Raw genomic sequence first — 23,671 nt, forward strand, 5'->3', positions numbered from 1 at the left:
TATGGAAAGAGGCCATTGTTTCCAGCTTAAATCTACGCTAAGCCATCATTTTCCCTAGTAGTAACACCCATCAAAATCCTGCACTCGTACAGGGAGTTCATTAGGACCTGGGTGGAAGTAGTTCACCAGTTCCAAAATATTGGAGTACATTTAGACGACTTGTGGAGTTTTACATTGTATTTAATGATCTAAAACACAGGGCTTCTCTTCCTCAATGAAAAAAGGTGTGGAAGAGATAATCAGAAAGTAAAACTGAGAGATTTCATAGAAATATTCAGTGCAATCAAGATGATTTTTCCCGGAGATAAAACAGTCAAAAAAGGAATTGACTATCAAAGCCTGTAATTGATTTATGATCCCATATTCAGCTGCTACTAAAGAAGCTGCTTTTAGTGACAGATAAAATAAATGGCATTTTTCTATCCCAATTCCATGCAAAAGTCTTTAAATGCTGAGACAGTCAAGGCTTTGTGGCAAGTTGTTCTTTATGCCATGTTCTTTATGCTTTGTATCCTGATCTGTAAGTGTCACATAGACAAGTCAATTAGGGGCAGAAACTGACAGTTTCAGAAATTGAAATTTGGGAGTCTCTGTCGAATAACCTCAAACCCAGAATTTTGGAAACAAAAGGATGTGATGTTACATAATTAATCAGTTGACATTTATTATTTAGAATTGGTGCTCATGGTTTGACTGGTTCTTATTTAATTTCAATGAGAAGATTAGTTTCAGGTTTTATTTTGTTTTGTGGCTTCTATTTACTGAAAATAATTATATATTGTTTACTATTGTTGTAACATGAGGCAAATCTGAGCATGACCACACAACAAGTCTGAGCTCATCATCCTAAATCTGCTTGTAGTTACTAAAGAGAAATAGGCAGCCTTCAGGCTATGATTTATCGTGTGTGGTTTTTAAAGTACCTGCCTTAGGATGAGATGAACCACTCTCCAGATGATCCATCCTTTTGGCTGCAAAGGAGCTTGTGTCCTATCCTGTGTTAATCATCCTATAGATGGCCTATCTAAGGCATAGGCTTGATAGATGATTATTTTTGATATCAGAAGTTATTTTATCCCATCCTACCTGTGCATAGGCTAAGGATTAGTACCTTCTAATTTATGTAAATTACAATAGATATAAGAAATAGGCTTGTACTTACAGAAAATGAAGCCGTGGACTGTATGGACAAAGATGTGTACTCTGTGCACTGAAAATCAATGTTTTATTTTTAATCACCCTTTTAGAGACTGGCTACTTTTAAAGAATCATGGCCAAAACCTGCAGCCTTTGCTCAGGCAAGCTCCCAGGACTATGCATTTGGCTTCTAATATAAATTTTGTAGGCTAAATATTTTGCTTGAATTACTTAGGTAATAAAAATATTAATATGCATAAATTGTGTTTATATTAATTTCAATACAGAGATTGTTTCCTTTCTAAAGCACCATTATTCTTTAAAGTGTTATTTATTTGCAGGAAATGGATAATTTAGTGCCTTGCCCTAACTCCTTATTTGTGCAGTTGAAAAATACTTCCAAAAATAATTTTAAGGGGTTCAAATTTTGTTTCCTATTTTTACTGGCAATTTAGAATTTATGTAGTAACCATAAATCATTGGCAATCCTTGAATCTTACGAAAAATGCACTCAAACAGTTGAAACTAAACTTTAAGCTTTCACATGTCTTACTGTTGCTACAGCTGCGCTAACATTGACTCGATCATCATCCAGAAAATTTATGTTGTCAGCTGTCACATTTAAAATCTGTAGCACAGGACACAGTTTTCTAAATGTTTACTAAATTAGTTCAAATGTTTATGACGAATTGAAATCTTGTGTATGGTCTTAGAAGTTAGACTATTTATTTGCATCATAAAGGGTTTTTTGGTTTTTTTTTTTTTTTGTACATGCATAAAAACTTTACAGTAACATCTGGGACACATTCTGTGACAACACTGAGCCAAATAAGTTATAAACTGTGTGGTCAGCTAATTACTACTATGTGTATTTTGCATGTGAAATGACACAAAATACTGATGGTTTTAGAATTGCATCTTTTAATTCATAATTCAGATACTGCTATATCTCTAATATATAACAGTATGTAGATATATAGATATATACATATACATCTCACACATTTTTCAGTGATTAAAAATGAAGCCTAACAGCCAGGACTGATGAAAAACTGTGGCAAATGGTCAAGTAGTCACTTGGATTATGTTTTAATTTAAGTGTATTTTTCATGTACATACGAAGAAAATGTTAAATCAGTTCTGATGAAGCTAGATTCTTCCAAGTTAATGTATTCCGAAGTTTAAAAAGACACAGAAATAAATTGCAATTAATACAATATAACAGAAAGGAAGTAAGGACTTGCATTTGCCCTTGTCCACGAATGGTACTTCACTAACTACTTTGTGTCCTGTGACAGTGAAATAAAGTCAGACTATGTCTGTCTGAAAAGTTCAGTCCTGTGTAGGGCTGAACTAGGAATATAAAAGCTGAAAGGTTTTTTTCTCTACTAAAATACACTTCCCCATGACCAGCAATTAAAAGCTATACTTATGTCCCAGTCCTGAAAAATTTTCATGTGAATAGCCCTTTTGAGGCCATTTGGATTATTTGCATGTGCAAATGTGAATGTGAATGCAAATGTTTAGAGGTTCAGTGTTAGAAAAACAGATGCAAATGTTTGCTGTAAAATAACTCTAGAGGCATTTCCTTACAAAGCTGCTGCTTCATAAATTAGAGCATATGTAATCACACATTAGTTCTAAACTGGTGTATGTAATTCCTTTGTTTATAGTCCTATGTCTTTTAAGAATGAGCTGTATGGTGAAGGTCACAATACATAAAAGCATATTGAAATGTATCAATATTTGGCTTACATCTGTGTTTGTATAGAATTCAAATACTGGTTGATGTACTTGAAATACAGCAATATTTTTTACTATGACAAATAGATACCAAACAAACGATCGTATGCAGTTTTATTATTATTATTACCTTTTATATTATGTTACAGTAAAGGTTACAGGTTACATTATATATAATTCCTTGTTGATTATAGGAGGTAATTATTGTTTTACTTTGATGCTAATACACAAGATAAAACACAAAATAAAGAGAAAGAGTTTATTTTAGTTATCTTTATCTTGTGCTAATGGTATTTGGATTTAGCTTGGAAAAAAGATACATGTGGAAGAACACATCAGTTTTATCTTAATACACTTTACAACAAGTACCTCCAGAAACTAATAATGAAGTCTGTTTTACAATGAAACATCCTGATTATCTGAAACTTCTGATTATCAAGACAATCTGATCTTTGTAATTCAGTTCAATAATACTCTTTTTTCTTTTATTACAGTTCATCTTAAATACCTTAATTCAAGATATTTGGGTGGCCTTACAATAGTTTGTTTTATAAACCTAATTAGAAGTACCATGAGATAAACTCCAACAATTCAGTTTTGCGCAAATCAAATAGTTTAAAGCTGCATATGTTTTATGAATACAGACAGAAACTTTGAACTCACATTTTCTGGAATATTTAGGGCTGGAGTACACATGTTTTTTCACTTTGCTTTAAACCCCCACTTTTAGACTACACTGTGTAGTTTAGCACAGTCACAATTATATTGATAATAGGGTGGTTTATACCATTATCACTTCTTTAGACAGTAAAACCAATTTAACACCTTCATGTCACTATAAGTGAGCCTATATTTGAGATTATGGGAACAAAATCACAGAATCACAGAGTATTAGGGGTTGGAAGGGACCTCGAAAGATCATCTAGTCCAACCCCCCTGCCAGAGCAGGACCACCTAGAGTAGGAACACGTCCGGGTGGGTATTGAATGTAGATGAACGTTTAATAGACTTGGAAGCAACACATTTTAGTGTGCTAATGGCAAACAAATCTACAGGGTTACACAGTATTAAGCCAGCTGGTCACAGTCCCCTGGAGAAATTTGAGAAGCTGGAGATTGCTGGGATGTGGAGACTTAGTGCATTTCTCTGCACTGGGGACAAGTTAACAAAAGGATGTAGGAGTCATTGTACTAACTCTGTCATACTGGATGTTGCACTATGTAAGAAGAGAGATTTTCCTTAGGAATAACTTTATACTTACTTTTACCCATTTTTTTTTTTTTTTTTTTTGCCTGTAGATAGAAAATATTATTAGTAGGCCAGAAGAGCTGCGGCTTTTTTTATTTTTTTTAAAAAAGAGGGATACCTGTGGGAAGTAAAAATGATCCCTGTTTCTTCTTAAAGGGTAGCGTAAAATCAGACTTGAAATGTTAGTATGAAATTATAAAGTAACAATACAATGCATTTGCTAGTATGTTACTGATTGCTCCATGGATAATTTGATACAGTTATTGAAAGTTAAGTGGTTAAGGGGCCCTTCGTTATATTAACAATTTTGTTCTGTTTTTAGAGAAGTTACTTTCTAGAATGTAGTTCACAATTCCATGGTGTTTTCTGGGCATTCTAAAAATAATAATTAATATTAGTACTTAGGATTCACTTTGAATAGCATATATATTACTTGCTACTGGCTGCTAAATACATGGAGAGGTTGTTTCTTTTTCTTTTTTTTTTTTTTTTTTTTAATCAAATGTGGAAAAAAAAAAAATCCTGGCCTTATTTACACATTTTGGGCTTGGCTTGGAGATTCTGTTTCTGGAAGAATCACCTTTCCCTCTTCTCTTCTTTGTATTTCCCCTCTCCTTACAGCAAAGATTGTCTGTTTTTAACAAATGGCTTCCTTTGCAAAGAGACAGAATATATCAACCTTAATATTATGAATTCACCAAATGATAGGCATATACATTTTAGCACGAACATCCAATAAAAATAAATACATCTGCAGTGAACATGGTAAATTATATGCGAACTTACACTATAATAATAAACAGGAAACAGCAGCATCTGAATTTGCAACTGGCTTCTCAGGAGGCTCCGTGCTTCCAGCTGTGGTAGCAGCTGTGGATCTGGCTCTGGAGCTCTTGCTGAAACAAGCTGACAAAGGGCTGATTACAACATGGAGTTCAGTTTCTGCTTGGATTCATTTTCCTTTTAACACACTTTGGGTATGAAGAGTTTGCTCATTTACCCTTTTTGTGGTTTTATGTCCTTCACTTCACAGTCATTGGGCTGGTGTGGTGATTATCGCCATTCCTGGTGACCTTCCTTGTGGGGACCTTATACTGTCTCTACCATTTGTGGAACATTGCAATTTGGTTTTGGCTTACTGGAAGAAATTGAAAACTCTCTTCCTCTTCCTTCTCCCTCCCTATCCCCAGAGGCTGTTCAGCATTTTTGTCCAGAATATTACACAGTAAAGTTCTTAGGGTTTGTTTATTTTTTAATTATTTTTATATGCATAGAAGACAATTCAGGAGAAGACCAAATGATACTCACCTGCAGTGAAATCTGTAGAACAGGCAAGAGACTGGGTAAACTCTGCCAGGTGAAGCAAGTAGAGAACTTCTTTTTGTCACTTATTATTAAAGGGAGGAATTCTGATTTCCCAGAACCTGGATGAACAAAACAGCGTTTACCCGTGTGTTCCTAAAGCAGCCGTATAGATATATTCACTTATTGCAGGTCCTTCTTTCCACCTCTGGTTGCATGGGCTTTTTTCTTAATTGCATGCTAAAGAAATAGTTAAGCTACTAAAACATCTGGCCTTGATTCAGCAAAGATTTAAGCACATACTTAGAATTAAACACTTCCATTGCAGAGTCTGCTTTGTGAACTCCCAGATACTTGCTTCTGCTCTCATACTGTGGAGTGTCTCTGGGGAATATCCTGAGACCAAGACAGTCTTTTTCATTACAAAGTCTTTTTTCTTTCAGTCCCGACATCTTTTTAGAAAACAGCTGTATTCTCCAGTTTAATTGAATCCCCAAATTAAATCCCAGTTGCCTCTGTAACTTATTGCTTAAACTCTTCCCTCTTTTCCCCTCTGCTGCTTTTCTTCACATACGATCTTGCTTTTTCTCCTAAGGAAAAATAGATACAGTATGCTCTTCCATCTGTCACTGTCTTCTCCCTCCCTTCCTCTAATCATTTCTCTTTCTCCTCACTGTTAGAGCAGCAGGAGTTTCTTGTCTACTTTCCATCTGTACCCCTTCCACTTGCCCCAGTGACCCCATGTTCTGTTCTTCCTCTTATTTCTCCCCTCCCTTATTCTCTTTCTTGACCTCTCACTGTCATCTGGCTCTTTTCCACTGCAATATAAGCAAGCATTTGCCTCTTAAAAATTGCACCTTTGATCCTACTTGGTTCTTCATATCATATCTCATCGCCTATCTCTTCTTCGTTCCTGAGCTCATTGAAGGCGCTGTTTATAATTACTGTCTGGAGGCCCTCTTCTGTGATTCCCTCCTATAACTCCTACACTTTGGCTTCTGTTCCTTGCTTGCAACTGCAACAGCTCTCACCAAACTCCCTGATGACAAGATCTCAGAAACAGTAGTCTATTCTCATTCTTCTTGACTTGTCAGTAGTGTTTGCTGCACTCTTCTTTAAATTTGTGTCTTTTGTTGTTAACAACTTTAAACTGACCAGACTCTTCTTTAAACTTGTGTCTTTCGTTGCTTTCCGTGGCTCTGTCTTGTTAAGTTCTTCAGCATGTTCTTCAAAGTTGTCTCCCATTTTGGAGGGGTGTGGGTGGAGGTCTCGGGGCTCTGCTTTGGCTGGGTTCTTTTGTGCTTTTAGTGCCTTTTGGGTTATTTCATACACTAGAAATAAAATGTACCAGCCAAACGTATCTGTAGATAACAGATCTACCTTCCTATTGAAACATTTTTCCTTTCACTTAAGCTTGTTAACTTGGAACCACATGCAATTACAAAGCATCCCACCCAGCACTGCCGTAAGTCTAGATGTCTTGGCAAATGCTCAGACCAGACATGTGATTATCTTGCCTCTTTCACATAGGCATGCGTATTTTGTCCTTTCATATGCTAGGCTGTCTGTACCCCTGCTAGCTGTACTCAGCCCTTGCCTGCATCTGTTCCAGCTTGCATTACTTTTTCTACAGATGACTCAAATTGTATCTCTTATTTCCAGTAAGAATAGAGCAAGACTGTGTGAAATGGAAGTCATATTTTATGTCCTCTATTAAAAATGCTTACCCTGATATATGTTTGGAGTGCATTTTACTCTTCTACAGCCTCATTTTAAGCATTTCACTTTCTTTGTCATTGCCATCAACTGAGTCCCATTTCTATTGCTCCTGTCCTTTCTGCATGGAATCCCAATGCTTTTTTTTTTTCGTATTGACAGTACCAAGAAATTTAATGTTGTCACCACATCTCTACTTTTTATGCCAATTCTTTAAATGAAAATATTAGACGAAATTCTGCCAAGGTCATCCATCCTTGATGAACTCTACTGAAAAACAGTTCTTTCATTCTCCACAGGACTTTGTTCTCTCTCTGGTAGGAAGTTCTTTACCTGCAAATTCTTTCAGCAATCCCTATTTTCTCTAGGGATTTAGTATTGAATATCCGATGCCCAGATAGATTATCATATTTTCCTTGTTTAAAGTGCCAGTCTCGTTGCAATGGTGTAAGCATGCGGAGTTCATAATCTCAAACAGATTTGTGTGTTGTAGTAGGCAGATTCCGCAGGTCACCACATACTTTTGTACCCCAGCAAGCCCAGCTGAATTACGTGAACTCAGACGAGTTTCTCCTTGCTGATGTAAGCCACAGGGAGTATTCCCTTGTTCTCGAGATACCTTTCGGTCTGCTTGTACTTTTGTTTGCCCTACTCTATTCCAGATGTCGTTCATGTCACATTATCACTACCAAGTGCACTTTTTGATCTAACATGTAGCTGTTGGGAATATGTAAAGATATATGTAATTAAAGGGGACATATGCACATACATACTGTATGTTTTACTTTATGTTTAGTACTGTTTTTGCTCTCTTCATAATAAGTGCTGAGGCTGATGTTGCAAAATAATTTCGGTAAAAGTGTGTATTCACCAGCTTTAGGCATGTAGTATTATGTAAAAAGCAATCCTTTGGGTCTGAAACTTTTCATGCTTGGTTTCATTTGAAAAACTGTGTATGCTTAAGAAAAATTAAGGAAATTATCCTGAATTGTCTTTGACTTATGTGTCACTGAAAAGCAGGGCAGTGTTTAACTGTTAACAGTAGCTACTTTTTTATCTTTAATGTAGATAAGAAAATTTAGAATTTTGAAACTTAAACAGTGACATCTAAGTTGGGAGTGATATTTAATGGAGTCTATGGCCAAGTTTCAAACACCTGGTTTTCATAATGACATACAGATAATTGAAATCATGCCTAGTAGGCATCTGGACTGGATGTAGTGGACCCAACCACTTTTGTGGAAACAAAATTCATTACCATTTCTTTGTCAGGGCTAATCAAATTCTATTTAGGTTCAAGGTTTGCTTCATTCTTACTGCTACTTTCAGTGTGCCAACATCGTATCCTCATACAAGGGACGGAGTATGTTCTACGCATTAAAATGTTGACATTTTTTTCACAATTTGCTTTTGCCTGTTACTCATCCTAATTTCACTTTCTATCAATCAGTTTCTCCCTCAATTGCAAAGAAACAATACATCCTTTACCCTACAGACCTTGACAACATACAAACTGGCATCTGTTCAATCCCGTTTGCATTATACAGTGTATAATTTTACATTATATCCTTCAGTGTTGAGGGAAAGGGAATGATGGGGGATCGGTGAAGGCTCTTGTTCTTCTATTAAGCAGTTGAGCAACCTCCCACTGGGACTGGGGCTCTGCCTGCCTCTGAATCTGCTGTAAATCCCTCTACAGCCACACTTATTTTGATTTTGAATGGCTGTTTCTGGTTAGTTTAATCCTATTCTTAATCAATTTAAGATAAACAATTAGAAGTTTAATTGGAATTTCATGGCTCTTAATTGTCATTTTAAAAAAAAGGGAAATTTAAACCAAATTCGATGCTAATAGCATTAAGACTGAACAGTGGAGGCTTGGTTGTGGCTTTCAGTTTTTGTGCTTTGTGGAGCCACTAGCTGAGAGACAGAGTCTGGCTTCTCAGTTTCTTCTTGTCCCAAGGCATACCTAAACTACAGCTTGCAATGGACCTATAATTTTTCTGGGGCATTGGGGCAGAAATTGCAGAGATAGAGAGTGAGAGCTACCCCATTCACCACAGTTCTAATGACTTATGAGATTGCGGGGTTGTTATAAGTTGCTTGTGTCCATGTATTGCTCTCTGTGATCTGGGTAGCTGTCACAAGGAAGAAAATGGTACCTTCCTCTGAATACCTTGTGTGGGCCAGCCAAGGCAAAACTTGAGCTGACCCTTACAACTTCAGAAGGTAGCAAGAAAAATTGAAGTCTCCTGCAGCAGTATTATCTTGGCTGCATTGACAGTCCTTTACAACTTGTGACATAGACTGTGCATAAATAAAGCTATAAATCTCTATTCTGTAATTAAAAAAGAAAATTGATAAACCTGCTGTTTTCATCTGATGTAATTTTAACTTTTCATTCAAATGGGTAGTCTACATTGACTGGCTTAAATATTCTAAATGGTATTTGAATGTGTATGGATGCATACACATATGCATATGTAAAACAAAGTATATTTGTGTGTTCTTTTTATTGTAGGTATGTGTCATGTGCATTGGGATGCCCATATGAGGGAAACGTCATACCAGCTAAAGTGGCAGAAGTAAGAGTGGACTTCTGGCTTGTCTTCTTAATGAATCAAAAATACATTTTAAAATGTCTATAAGTAATATTCTCTACTTAATCCTAAAAAGATCTTTAATGAATGAAATTTAAGTAAAACAAACACAAAACATAGCTAATACAAAAACTGGGTGCATAGCCTCACTGAAATATACGCAGTCAAATCTAAGGAAAATAGTATGTTTTGATTGTTATCAGTCATGAGGAAAAATATTAGGTGCTATTTCCTCCAAAAACAAGGTAAGGAAATGCTTAAGGAAATAGACTCAAGCACATACGTCAGTGGACCATGTTGTACAAGATGATTTCCAGCACAATCTCTTGCAAAGGTTATCCGCTTTTAAATCCATTTTATGCTGGCGTAAGCATACTGTGCTGTCAGCTGGTAGAGCCACTGCTACAACACCGTGCTTCTGGCAAGTGTCATGTGATTGACCCGTGAACGCAAACTCATCCCCAACATGATTTCCTACTACTTAACTTGCTCTACTGCTATGGTGGAATAAGCTGCACCTTCCCTTCCCACGCACTTTTCCCATTTAGGATAAAGGAGAAGAAAGATGACATCTTAGTCCAGGTTTTTTTTCCAGTAGAGAAAGTAGTGAGTGAAACACAAGTGTTAAATTTTGCAGGAAGGCAAAGAGGGCATGAAGGCTGAAAGGGACAACAGAGAAGAAAGTAGAAAGAATTGAAGAGGCACATGCAGAACACACTGGCCTTCCTCTTGGAGAAAGACTTGTCTTTGTTACACTTAATCACCTACTTTTGGTGATCTAGCAAAGTCTCCAAACCACTTTTTTTTTTTTTTTTCCTTTGTAGCACTAGCAGCTGGTCAACTTTTGTCTGATATATTGTGTTCTCTGTGTGTGGCTTTCAGGTCTTGTTCTCCTGCATCTTCTTCTAGTATACATTCCAGATGGAACTAGTGATAATACTTCTCCAACAGCAGTCGCATATACTCACACTCTTTGAAAAAAATAGCTGAATTGGAAGGTACTCGGCATTTCTAAATTAATTGGGTATAATATGAAGTGAAAGTTGGAAGTGACATAGCTTTAGAGTGGTGATGACAGATTCAGCTGTGCTGTTGGTAAATTGCTTACTGCAATATCATGTTCCCCAACAGGCTTCTTTTCACGTGTTGCTTAGTTTTTAACTGCTCTCCTTGCACAGAAGAGCTACTCTTCAGTTTGCCAGTGGGAGTGCTTAATGTTCCAAACCTGCAAGTTTTTACTCATGCAGATATTTTATTTTCTGTCTTCATCCTAATAATAGAATCACAGAATGGTTTGGGTTGGAAGGGACCTCAAAGATCATCTAGTTCCAACCCCCTTGCCATGGCAGGGACACCTTCCACCAGACCAGGTTGCTGAAGGCTCCATCCAACCTGGTCTTGAACACTGCCAGGGAGGGGGCAGCCACAGCTTCTCTGGGCAACCTGTTCCAGTGTTTCACCACCCTCAGGGTGAAGAACTTCTTTCTTGTATCTAGTCTAAACCCGCCCTCTCCCAGCTTCCAACGATTAGCCCTCATCCTATCACTACAGGCCCTCATAAAAAGTCCTTTGTAAAAAGACACTAGTAAGTGTCTTGTGTACCTGCACACCATTGTGTATGTGTTTAAGAATAAAAGCTGCCTCATTAAAGTTACTGATGCCCTGATACGTCAAGCACTGATGTTTATATAGAAGCATCTGATTAGCTCTTAATGGATTTTACATAAAAGCATGCACTCATCCTTTGCTAAGTCAGAATTATCCAAATTACTGGCCATGCTGTTAAACCTTTTCAGAGAGCTGCTTTTGTGTTCATCATCTTTCTCAGGATGAGAGTGTGTGACTCCCTTGATTGTGCATTGCAATTGACACCTATTATTGAAAGGTTTAGACTGTTTCTTCTGCAGCCAATGACAGTGACCATTTTTAAATTTTTTTTTATTTTTTTAAGCAAAAGATTTTTTAACTGAAGCAAAACCAATTAGGAGAGGTGGCTCATTAACCAGACTACATGCATTTCTGTCTTGCTAGGTGCATAATTGTTTTACACATAGTTACCTAGTGAGTGCAAACTTCAGATGCCTTCAGACTTCTAGAACCCATCTGGTACATCCATGCAGTTCTTTATTAAAAAAAAATAAACATTTCTCATCTATTGGAATAAACTGCATAGTCCTTTTTTATCACTCGGCTTTTTCTTGAAATGGAGTTACTGTTTAACTGTTTATCATCCTGTGGTTTGTGAATTTCAACCTTAGGCAAATAAGGCCTGAGAGTTATTGGAAGCACCACATAACATCCTTGGAGCCAGCTGTGTTACCCATTGTCTTCCAATCATATACTTGGCTGATTTCATCTTTCTGCCTGCTTCTTTCTCTCCTTAGCTTGCTTTTAACCTAGAGCGGTGAATTCCTATGAGTGTTATCTAGCGTACAGTCTGATCAGGCTACAGAAAATGTGCCTATTCTTATGTGAATGCTGTTGGATTATTACAATTTCCCTTACATCACAAGGACTGTAGTGTGGTTTTATGTTGTTATTTGCTTAAAATCACCTGTAACTCAATTATGACTTTTTGTATATAGTTTAACAGTATAGTTTTAGATCTAATTTCCAGCAGTAGGACTGTTCACATGCCTAAGGGGTTGCAGTGTTGGGTCACCAGTTTCCATTTTGATCAATGCTTGGTGTCAGGGCAGTGTTCCCAAGGGGAGTAGCACAAGACTCATGCATAGTAAAACTGCTTAGTGGTGCAGAACTGTTCAATCAACAAAGCTGCAAGCTCGTAATCACATTCTGATTACGCTGACAAAACAATGTGTTCTCTTCTCCCCCACCCTCCTCCCAAAAATCCACATTGAAAACTTACAAAACTATAACTAATGGGCTCCCTCCTACTATGGTAGGATAGAAAATCCAATACGAAAAACGCCCATTCAGGTTCCAAGCATGCACATTCTTCTTGAAATTAAATATAGACCTGGTTTTAAGGGTCAATTTAAGGTTAGATCATGACAAGTCACTGATGATGCTCAGCTTGTTAGCAGTTTCCCCCTCTCTTCTTTCATCTTTCAAAACTTTGTTTTCAGAAGCTGAAAGACCTAAGGACTGAGCATGGGAAAGAAGTGAATGCAACATGGTTTCTAGCAGTTTATATAGTCTCTTTGTCATCACTAAAATGCTCATCTAGAAAAACTTTGAATCATGAATGGAAAAGAACATGAGAAAAAAATTCAGTCTGCTTCTTTAACCCTGATTTTAAACAAAACTTGAAGTTTGGGTATTAACTAGAGGTAATCTACCACTACCTGCAGATGATCTTTTTTTTTTCTTACAGCAGAGTCCAGTTAAAACACCTGCCCTGTGCTGATAATATAAAAATATGCTGCAAGATGGAATCTTTTTTGCAATCTGGTGAATATTCCTTTCGTATTGAATTTATGTTGATGCAAACCAGGGGCTCTTTGACTTTAAAGCACAAAGAGTTTTACTACCTTTGCAACAGTCATAGCACTTCCAAGCTTTAAGCAGAACGATTCAGACTGCTTGAAGTTCTTTTTCAGCTGTTCTTTGAATTAAGTGAACAGCAATATTAATCCAGCACTTCCGAGACTGCTGGTGCAGCACTTTGTCAGCTTCCTCAGACGTATTCACAGCAATCCCACTGATGAAATCCTGGAATTGCTTTAACAGCAGAGTGCAGTGCAACTGAAGATGTCTTGGAAAAGGGTTGTATTTTTTCATTTCTAAACAGTTAATTTCCAGACTGGGATTCTGTTCCAGTGGAGTGACCTTTCGGGATTGCTGAAACACAGTGGGGAGTACTAAAGGGGACAAACATACTCAGCAACTGAAAATAAGGTGAAACCCTTTCCAAATAAATTCAGCAAAACTAAGATGGAAAGATCCTACATTCACTTTCTAAAGCAGCATTTTTGGTGCAAACACAATTTTGTGCTTCCCTGTGTATGTCTCTCTCCATACAAACATTATGAAGACAGACCTCAAATCTCTTACTCATACAAAGAATTCCTCAAAGACATAATTCCAGAAACATTTAGGACGCTGCTTACATAAGTAAGAACTATTTGTAGAGGATTTTTTATGATATTAAGAAAAAATTTAGAACATAAAGACTAGAATGTTGTTACAGTTTTGCTTAGTATTTTAATGTTTGATTTCATGAAAAGCAAGCAAAATTAATATAAACTACAACATGTTAAAACTTCAGTTTTCATTGATGTTTTCAGTACCAAGAGAAAGCAAAATCAGGCTTCTTGTTAATTATTTATTGTCTTAGTTCAGCCATGTGCTTGGCTCCGTGTAATAAGCAAACAAAAGGGCAGGTCTTTACCCTGCACAACAGCTGGGAAATCCCCGGAGAGAGGAAAATGTTGGGAAAGGGCTTGACAGAAAGTTAATTGATAGTGTAAAATCTTGCTTGTTTGGATTCTGTGAGAGAGTCAAAAAGCAAGTTTTTGATGGTTTTGGCTTGGTTGGTTATTCCATGTACAGAAGCAGAACTATAAATTTAAACTAACAGGATCTACCAGATGTTCTTCTTGGGTGACAATTTTCAAGAATTAATAGAGGTTTTCTGGTACGTTTTGGCGGGTCAAAACCTGAAACCTCTACAGAAGTGTGTCCTTTTTAATATATGTTCTTGACCTTGTTTTATATTCTTTCATCTTGACCTTTTCATGCTTCTCTGTTTCTAATCAGGTATCTAAGCGGCTGTACAGTATGGGCTGTTATGAAATCTCTCTGGGGGACACAATTGGTGTGGGGACTCCTGGAAGTATGAAAAGAATGTTGGAAGCTGTTATGAAAGAAATTCCTCTGAGTGCTCTTGCTGTTCACTGTCATGACACGTATGGCCAGGCGTTAGCCAATATCCTCACAGCCATACAGGTAACTCAGGTTCTTGTTTTATAGAGGTGATAACAGTAGTCTTAGTTTAATTCAAATGCACAATATTAAAAAAAAATCAGCCTCAAAGAAATTACTAGAAAAGGAAAGGCACACACTAAACTTTCAGAAAGTATTGCTCACACGTAAGATTGTCTACAAGTATTACTGCTGCTGCTTTGCAAGAAAATTTCAATTCTTACCTACTTTTTACTGTCAATTCCATACAAAATTGCTAAGAAGCAGTAGTGATTATTATATTCCGTTGATTTTGGATGAATGAGGGAGATAAAATATAATTTTTTGTGATGTCTCAATTCCACTTTTCTGAGGAACATCTGCATATTCATTGTTCACTAAATTAAAATTTCTGTTTTACAGAGGTGTCTAAATATAAAATACAACAATGCATAATTACGTCTAGATTTCAGATGGATAAATCTAAGTTATTGGTAATTATGTACACAGAGTGGTCTAAATAATTTTATCAATGTTAACATGCTGTCAGTATGCTTTTTTATAAATTATCCAAATAAGGATAACCACAAATTTATATCCTATTTAATCTTTCAAATCTGTGGCTATATAATCAGCCAATTTCCACAAGATATATTTTTCCCTTTGTGTTTTATATATTTCTAAGAATAGAATGCAATATGAGAAACAGACTCCAAGCTCAAATGTAGCTTTTGTAATGATATAATCTTGAAAAATATCTTACTGTGTACATACATTCCTAAGGTGCCCTGTTTTTACTAAATGTTACAGAATCAAAAGCTGTTTACAAATTATAGGCCTTATTGTTCTATTTTATACCTAATGGCATCTTCTGCTTCCCTGCAATTCAGGCAGCCATTTTTAAGGTCAACTTTCCTTTGTCCTGACTTGTTATTTTGGCAGAGCTCATATTATGTTGTTTAGAAATAACAGCAGTGCATTGACAATATTAGTGATACAAGCAACAAGAAGGAACAGGGAAATGTTTCAATATGGGAATCTCTGCAGGTATTTGATAAAGTACTGAATGACGAAATCTGGTAAAAAGGGTTCTAACTTTTACTCACAGTGTTTCTGTTGACCCTTACTCACTTTCACTGTTGCAAATGTGTGTGTATGTACATGGCATAAATAAATCGCTATTTTCACAGGTAGCTTCGGTTGCAGATGTCATAGCTAAAAGCATGAAAACCCTTGAGCATGGGATGAGTTTGCCATGAAAATACTTGAAGCATTGTTTTTCAAATCCGTCCTTAAAATAATTGCTGTCATGGTGCCTACCAAACACTGAATGGTGGTTATGCATTGTTAACCCCAGTGTTTGTTGTATGTGATTCATGTTTCAGGTTTACCTCCTGCTCCTATCATTTTATTTACTTCTTAAATTAACTGTGTAAGAGTTACAGGGGAAAAAAGCTCTTGGGTACCTAATGTGCAGTTCGGGTTAATTACCATGTAAATTCTAGCGAGTAATAGACCTAAAACAACTCCCTATGCAACCTCAGAAGCCAGGGGTGCCTGAGACCCACAAGAAAACTTCCCTATGTGCTCAAGTTCTGCTACAGTGCATGTCTAAAGGTGAAGTGGTTTTGGCTGAGTTGAATGTGTCATAGATTTTGCCAAAAGTCCTTGATGAAGCAGGCATTACACAGTCTCTCTGGCTGGCTTTGTGGAAGCAGCTCCATGGCTTGCTGCAAAGTAGGTCCCTAGGCTCTTGGATCCACAAGTGGGGGCTTGCACGTCACAATGTCCTCTCCTGTCTCTGGTCAAAGAAATGACACAGTGGTGAATTATGGCTAAGAAATACTCTTTCTAAAACAGGACAACTTTTACAGGTCAGCCGGGTGGTAAAGTGCCAAAGCCAGTGGATCAGAGTGCCGAGGCCACTTCTAGCCCCTGCTGTCAGGCTTGCCTGTACTTTTCTCTCTGCCAAAGATACGTGAATGGCAAAGTACTGGAGTAAAACCCCTTGTCCTCTACTCAGATGTTCATTTCATAGACCAGACTCTCCAAGGACACAATTCCTTACCCTTCCTCCTTTATGGGTCTGTGCAACCAACCCAATATTTCATCAGGAGTGAAATGTGTTTGAGGGGTTGTAGAAATAATGGGCTACGGTTATTGTTTGAAAGCAATTTTATAGAACATTCAGCATGCAAATTACCCTCTTCCTAAGACATTGCAGACTACAACCTCAGGCTGAGTACTATTGTACTGTATATTGTACTTCCTAAGAATTAATGAATGACAGCTGGAAAGCCACAAATCACTCTGCACTAATTCAGGCATTGCTTCGATGGGAGATCTCCTAAGGAGTGGAAAGAGGTGCTGGTGATTCAGTATGTGATTTTTTATACAGATCACATTGTTCCATGCAGGATTATACTACCCAGAATATTTTCTTTTGTTTGGGGCTGATCCAAAGTCATCTAGAACTGACAGGCCGTATCTGTATAAGAAATTAGCAGGGAAGTAGTCTTGTAATTTTAGTATTCAGTTTTATGTGTGTTGTTTTAGCAAAAGGATAAGTAGTGAAAGATGGGAGAGAGATTAGCCAACTTTTAAAGGATAAGTAATTTTTTAAGTTGTTGGAATGAATAATATAGATAGAAAGCATTTGCTAGAGAAAGGAAAGTCACTTTCTTTTATGAAGAGAATTGTGTAAAAATGTGAGGAACGTAAAGTGATTCTTCAGAACAAAACAGTAAACATTTAAAGTAGAAACATGACTGGCTCTTGGTTAAATGGTTTAATATAAAAATATCAGAGTATACAATTTGCCAAAGAGACAAATTCAGAAGATGGGAAGTGATGTGGTGATCTAGTTAGAGGTTGTGGTATTTTGAGTAGAATTACATGTGTGGGTTAGCTAATGTGACAAACACAAAATGTAGCTAAAAGAAGTAGTAAAACATTTATAGGAAATTGTTATAGACCTCCAAGGAAGGATAAAAAGATGGGTCAGGAAACTTCTGTGCTGGAGAGGCCCCAATAAGGTAGACCATTGATCTGAGGAGATTTGAGTTACCTTGACAATTGACTCCTGTAGTGTGTGCAGAACGGCTAAGAAAGGGGAAAGTTTTTTACTGGAAGTGCTACAAAACTCTGTTCTTGCATAACTTGTGTAGGTGCCAGAAATAGCTTTGTCTGTTTTCATTGCACATATCCAAACATGAGAAAAAAATATACTAAGAGGCAAAGAGGAGTTTTGGCTGGCAGTGATACCTCAATGAATGAAACAATCGCATGGTAATCCCATAGAACTTTATCAAATTCAAATCGCTATCGTAATTCATGAACATAAACTGCTCCCTACACTGCTGGGATCAAATCCTAACTTGGAGAAAACAAGCATAAAACTAATGACTTACAGGGAGCAAGGATTTTTACCACCTTGTGTAATCATTTCCACCTTATTGGACACAATGAGGTGAATGAGATTGATGATTTGCCAAATGAAATTACTTTTTATTAGTGCTTCCTTTTTCCAGAAAACAGGAATTTTGAAATAAAATCCACACTTTAGTACCAGAAACAGAATTTATCAATACTCTAATTAAACTTTCGAAGTTCAGACTGCAAAATACAAATTTGTGAATGCGGGTTTTCATTACAAACATTATAATATATCCCCTTACATAGAGTTTAAAATATTTAGTACTATTTCATTAATGTCTTTAAGATCCTTGAATTTTAAAGATTAAATAAATTTAATTTTTTTAAACCCAAATAGAAATGCCTGGCTGCTGACCTCTTCCCTTCATCACTTAACTAAATAGATTCTAGCCCCTTTGGTGCATGCTGGAGAGACTAACCAACTTGCACATTTTTGTGCATCCAGTTTACTTATGTAATAAGGACTAAGTTCACACAAAGGCACTCAGTGTTGATATGGCTAAGTTTTAAGTGCCAGAACCAGGAGAGGAACCTGAACGTGGGTGCTGAAGTTCAGGGTTTATTAATTCAGAAGGATCATTGTGTTACAGAAATAGAGTTCACAATGGCCAGCAGCCTGAAATGGTAGGGCCTAAGTTAAGCAATTGAAAAAAGTCTGTGTTTAAAATTCCCTCCTTCATGATTCATGTGAGCTTACATGTGAAGCCCTAGGTGAGATTAATTTTCCACCCAAAACCAGCTCCTACATGTAGGTACCTGGCTTGTCCTCATTTTTTCAAATACAGGATTTGCTGTTTGTGGCTGTTGAGCTTGCCTGTAGTGACAGGCTGTCAAGACCTCTTTCAGCTGGTGGTTAGAGGCTGGCTCACTGCTCAGATCTCTTGCCTAGGAGTTGCTTGCTGCTAAGGAGCCTCAGTGGGGGCTCCCCCTCTTTCACTTGGCAGTGGCTTTAAACCTGAATCTCTTGTGCTTGGTTCCCACCTGAGCTATTCTGGAGCTGCGTTGCAATTGTGCTTGCTCCCAGTCTCGTAGCTCTCTGATTCTCATCTGCTGGCTTGACTTACTGGCTTAGACCTGGCTGATCTGCGACTGATCCTGGTTACTGCCTCCAGACCTGATCCTGACCTTGAATCTTTTAGTTTGTGAAATGCTAAATAATATCTACAAAGGGAGAGCATCAGATAAGTACGAAAAGGTTAAAAAAAGCTAAGGTGTATGCATAGGTAAGTGATCAAAATACATACATAGCGAATCAAATTATCTAAGTTCTGTAACATTCCATTTCCTTTCCCCTGCACAGCCTGGCACTCATAAGAATTTATGCAGGACAATGTGGGGGTAGGAAAGACTTGCTGTATGAAGCATCCCCATGTCTTGGGATCTTGAAAAATTGCTAACATTTTTGCATTCCTATTTTGAGAAACGCATAGAAATGGAAAGGTTTCAGCAGACCTCAGAAGTTTACTTTCCTCTGCTGTTTACAAGGATATGCTAGGAAACTGCAGAAGACTTAACAGAGATCTCCAGAAACTAATTTCAGGGTTCAGATAGGGAAACATTAGAAAACACAGCATGACTGAGAATAGCTGTACGGGATTCAGGAAGGGCTGGTCATGCTTCAATATTTTGCTGGAATTCTTTGAGGCACTCACTGCCAAAGAAGACAAAGGATATACAGTGGCCATCATATGCTTTGATTTTTCAGAAAACAATTTACAGTGTTCTGCACTGGAAGTTAATATTAAGGCGTGGAGGCATGTAATAAGTGGAAAGTTTGCTAAATGGCAGGAAACAAATGGAATTATGAAACGGAATTTCTTCATGCTGGAAAACACCCATCCGCAGGGTTGTGGAAGTATTCGCCTGTGGGTCCCAGGTTTTCCTGCTTAAATGAATAATTTGCAATACCGTAATGCTCATGTTAAGGGCAATTGTTCTAACTTGTAGAAATTAAACTTTTCAAATTTTAGATTTCCATTGTGAGAAACAGGATAGCTAGCACAATTTGTAAGTGTAAATCTGTGTAATGTTCTAGAACATGCAAAAGAAAAAGTTTGGGATCAAAAGTAAGACTAAAGGAATACACTAATTTTAGGTAAAGCAAGAGATTATTTACTACGACATGCCTGTCCTTTTACATAAGGGTCTTCCTAGAGCTTTCTACTTTTGGATTTCTCTAGGAACTAGTTTATCTTAGGCACTTGCCAGGTGTTTTCTGGGCCTGAAAGTGTAAAAAATAGTGTTGAATTATTTGTCAGCAAATTGAAAGAGCTGTTAGCAATAACACAAAAGTCTTCAGAAAATGCACGTTTGCTTTTTTGTTTGTTTCCTTTTATTCCCTTTTCCTCTTAGAAACAACATAGCACTTAGGTAATGCTAGCAATTAAAAAAATCAGATGTTTAAGCTGAAGAAGTACGTGGCATTCGGAAAGAAAAAAGTGAGTAGAATTGCTTAAGATGGAAAGCTAAAAAGAGGTGAATAAGACTGTGTATTTGAAAGCAGATAAGTTTGGGGGAAAATGGCAGGTGAATTGTGAAAAGGTACCAGACTGCAAGGTTTCTGTGAAGAAAACTTAAAAAGAGGGTGTGTGCTTTAGGAACGTAGAACAACACTTGCGTTTTATGAAATAATATTGCTACTATGAGCAGTCAGCTAGTTACTTTTGTAAGCGAAAAAACATACTGCACAAATGAATAAATCGACCTACATATGGGAAGAAAATGAAAACATAGGCATTCATACTGAAAGTCTGAGAGATGTTTTCCAGTATTTTCTCTGTTCTTTCTTTTTTTTTTTTTTTTTGTCTTTTTATGGGTACTGGTTTTACATTGTTGCCTGTAATTTCAGCAGAATAAGAAAGGAAGCAAATGAACAGGCAGTACCACTCCTGCTCTTTTCTCAAAGCAGTACAAAAGAAGTAGCAACCCTGGTTTTATTGCTTTCTGCTGCTTTTTGCAAGATGTGCGTAGTATGCAATTTCTAAGGAGCTGAAAGTTTTTGACCTTTCTCCCTATGCTTCAGAAAAACTTGATAGCGTGATAGTTCACAAACAAATTCCTCTTTGCTATTATTACAACTGTTACACTATTGCTAGAAAAAAAAAGTTTAAACGATAGACTTTGTTTCAAGAGTTTTATTTTTTGAACTTTTTAGGATAGGAAAGGATATATAAATATTTGTTATTTTATACTGAAATAGCAGACAGAGTTCCCAAGGCAAAGATGTACTTACGTGCATATGCCAATAGGTAGCCCGTATGTTTTTCTGGTTTTGGGTTTTTTTTTTATTTTAAATGAAACTTAGTATATTGTAAGTGATTAACAAATAATAGAAATCTACATTGTTCCAGCTGCCTCTAGTATGATGATTGAATTTCAGAAGCTTTCAACCCTAGTTACTGAACCAACAAACCTCAAGTCCAAGTCTGTTTCAGGATACTAATCAGACCAAGAGATCCTTCATCAGTTGTAGATTATTCTCATCTCCAAATTCCCTCACTAGGACTTGGAGCAGTAGACACAACTTCCCTTTGGCTTACAGTCAAGACTCAACTGTCTTTTACAACAATTTTAAACCTTTAATTTCGCATGCAAATCTATGCATCTCTGCAAGTTCATATAAATAAATCACACTAGGTCTAGATGGAATATGAATGGAGAAATCACTGCAGCAAGTAGAGAAATAAAATCTGAAGTGGTTTTCTTTTTCTATCTTAAAGCCAAAGATAATTTCTGTACTAATAGCGTTGAAGCTGTGGATTTATAGAAAGAATGAATTTGGCCCAAATATTCTATGCCCTTTTTTATCTTTTTATGAGCTTGCATCCTTCCTGCGTGCTTCTACTTTTTTCTTGGAATGCTGTTTTATTGTAGCTTTCCTAATCACACCTTAATTGCTTTCATTTCTGAGTTTCCCATCCTGTCAGTGGCATGCACTTGCACATTTCATTCTACAGTGTCAGTGCTACATTCCAATTTCAGCTTCATTGATCAATTTCTGATTCATTAGCTCTAGAAGCATTAAGACCATGCTGATTTGGTTGACCAGTAGCTAAAAGGTATTCTAGTATTGCTTTCATTACTGTGCATCTTTCTCTTCTTGTGAATACACTTCTTACCAAGCAAAAATAAACAGATTCAGAGGATTTACTTTAAATGATTCTTCAGTCTTCATCAGGTTCTGTTCTGCTGCACCACTCTTTAGTTGTCATATCTGCAACTATAGTTTGAAAAAGAAAAGGAATTAATGTTAATGACAATTCTTATTTCACCTTTTGCCAGCTACTAAGAGGCTTGCAAAGTTGTGCTTGTGAACAAGGCTCACACAAAATAGCGTAGACTGTATTTTAGATACAAAATCAGCAGATTATAGCCACATTTGAGGATAATACCCCATACAGACTGTTAGTGTCTACCTCCCCTCTCTTTTCTCCTTTGTAATGCCTTTTTGCCATTCGCCTCAGTCAGTGCTTAAGCAGAGTAAATATCCTGCTGGCAGCTCACTGGCAAGAAGGGAGAATGATATGAACAGATACCGTGCTCCTACATTCACCTAATCCTAATATTTTCCCTGGCACTTATGTTAATTTTTTCCTCTCTTTCACTATTTTCCTAGTCATTGTTTGATAGTTGTAAGTCCACATGGCCAGAGCAATAGTCTTTTTACAGACCTCCTTTTATCATCCAAACTGTGTCTTGTTTAACTTGACTATTTAAATGACTAAGAGTCAGCATCATCCAGTTCTGAAGTGGACTGGGCAGTAATCCAGCTCTTTCTGTTAGAGACAGACATTCATTTTTTTGGACTAGAAACAAATTACTTCCAAATGCTGGAAATGTAAGAAGGCTTTTCAAAAAAGGTTTTCAGGTGTTTATAGAACAAATTAGTATAGAATAGTTTTCAAAATGCTAAACCCAATTTAAAATAAATATTTAGTACTTTTAAGAGTTGTGAAAATATAGCACTAGCAAACTGAAGTCACTGATCTGTAGCATGCATAAAAATATGGTGAGGGCATACTGGTGTCAGATTCTCCATGCATATTTCTATTGTGCCTCAACTGGATTGCATGCATAAAAAAGATAGTATTTTGGGTTTTTTTTTTACATGAGACTACATGGTTGGCTGTAGGTTTGATGAGATGACTGCCTGTAGCAATCAGAAATTTAACTGATAACTCTTATTTTACAACAGTTTTTGACTCAATTCCTGAAAATCAGACTCTGGACTGTCAAGATGACTATAAAATGAAGAGTTTTCACTGACCTGAAGGTTGTTTTTTGTGCCTCATGCAGCATCACGTAGGCACTCTCTCATTCACAGACAGACAAGCTAGTTTTCCACAGCTGTTACCTGTCCCTTTTGGTTTTAATGTGTTTTGCTTGTCTCTCACACGCCTTCCAACTTTCACAAGTGAAATGGGATGTCCACAGATAAGTATCCTACACAACTGGCTCATCTCGGAACTGCTCCATCCTTGCAAGCCTGTCTCATTGCACCCCTCCCACGGTGTGCATTTCTTCATTGATTTCTGTCCATCAGCCGTCACGTTTATTTTAGATATGAGGCTGCATGTCTGAATAGACTTTTGCACTCCTGCAGTTGCTATATTACTCCTTTAAAG

The 23,671-nt window shown here is 37.0% G+C and overlaps 1 protein-coding gene across 1 annotated transcript in view; it reads left to right on the top strand.

Moving 5' to 3' along the window:
• The window catches only part of HMGCLL1 (3-hydroxy-3-methylglutaryl-CoA lyase like 1), a 78,395-nt gene that overhangs the window by 34,301 nt on the left and 20,423 nt on the right, over positions 1-23,671 (top strand). The window contains exons 6-7 of the mRNA XM_086461519.1: positions 9,668-9,731; positions 14,469-14,657. Coding sequence (XP_086317645.1) covers positions 9,668-9,731; positions 14,469-14,657 — 253 coding nt within the window. The remainder of the gene's footprint in view (positions 1-9,667; positions 9,732-14,468; positions 14,658-23,671) is intronic.

This window comes from Leptosomus discolor, chromosome 2, assembly GCF_034619465.1.
Source record: "Leptosomus discolor isolate bLepDis1 chromosome 2, bLepDis1.hap2, whole genome shotgun sequence".
Taxonomy (NCBI): Eukaryota; Metazoa; Chordata; class Aves; order Leptosomiformes; family Leptosomidae; genus Leptosomus; species Leptosomus discolor.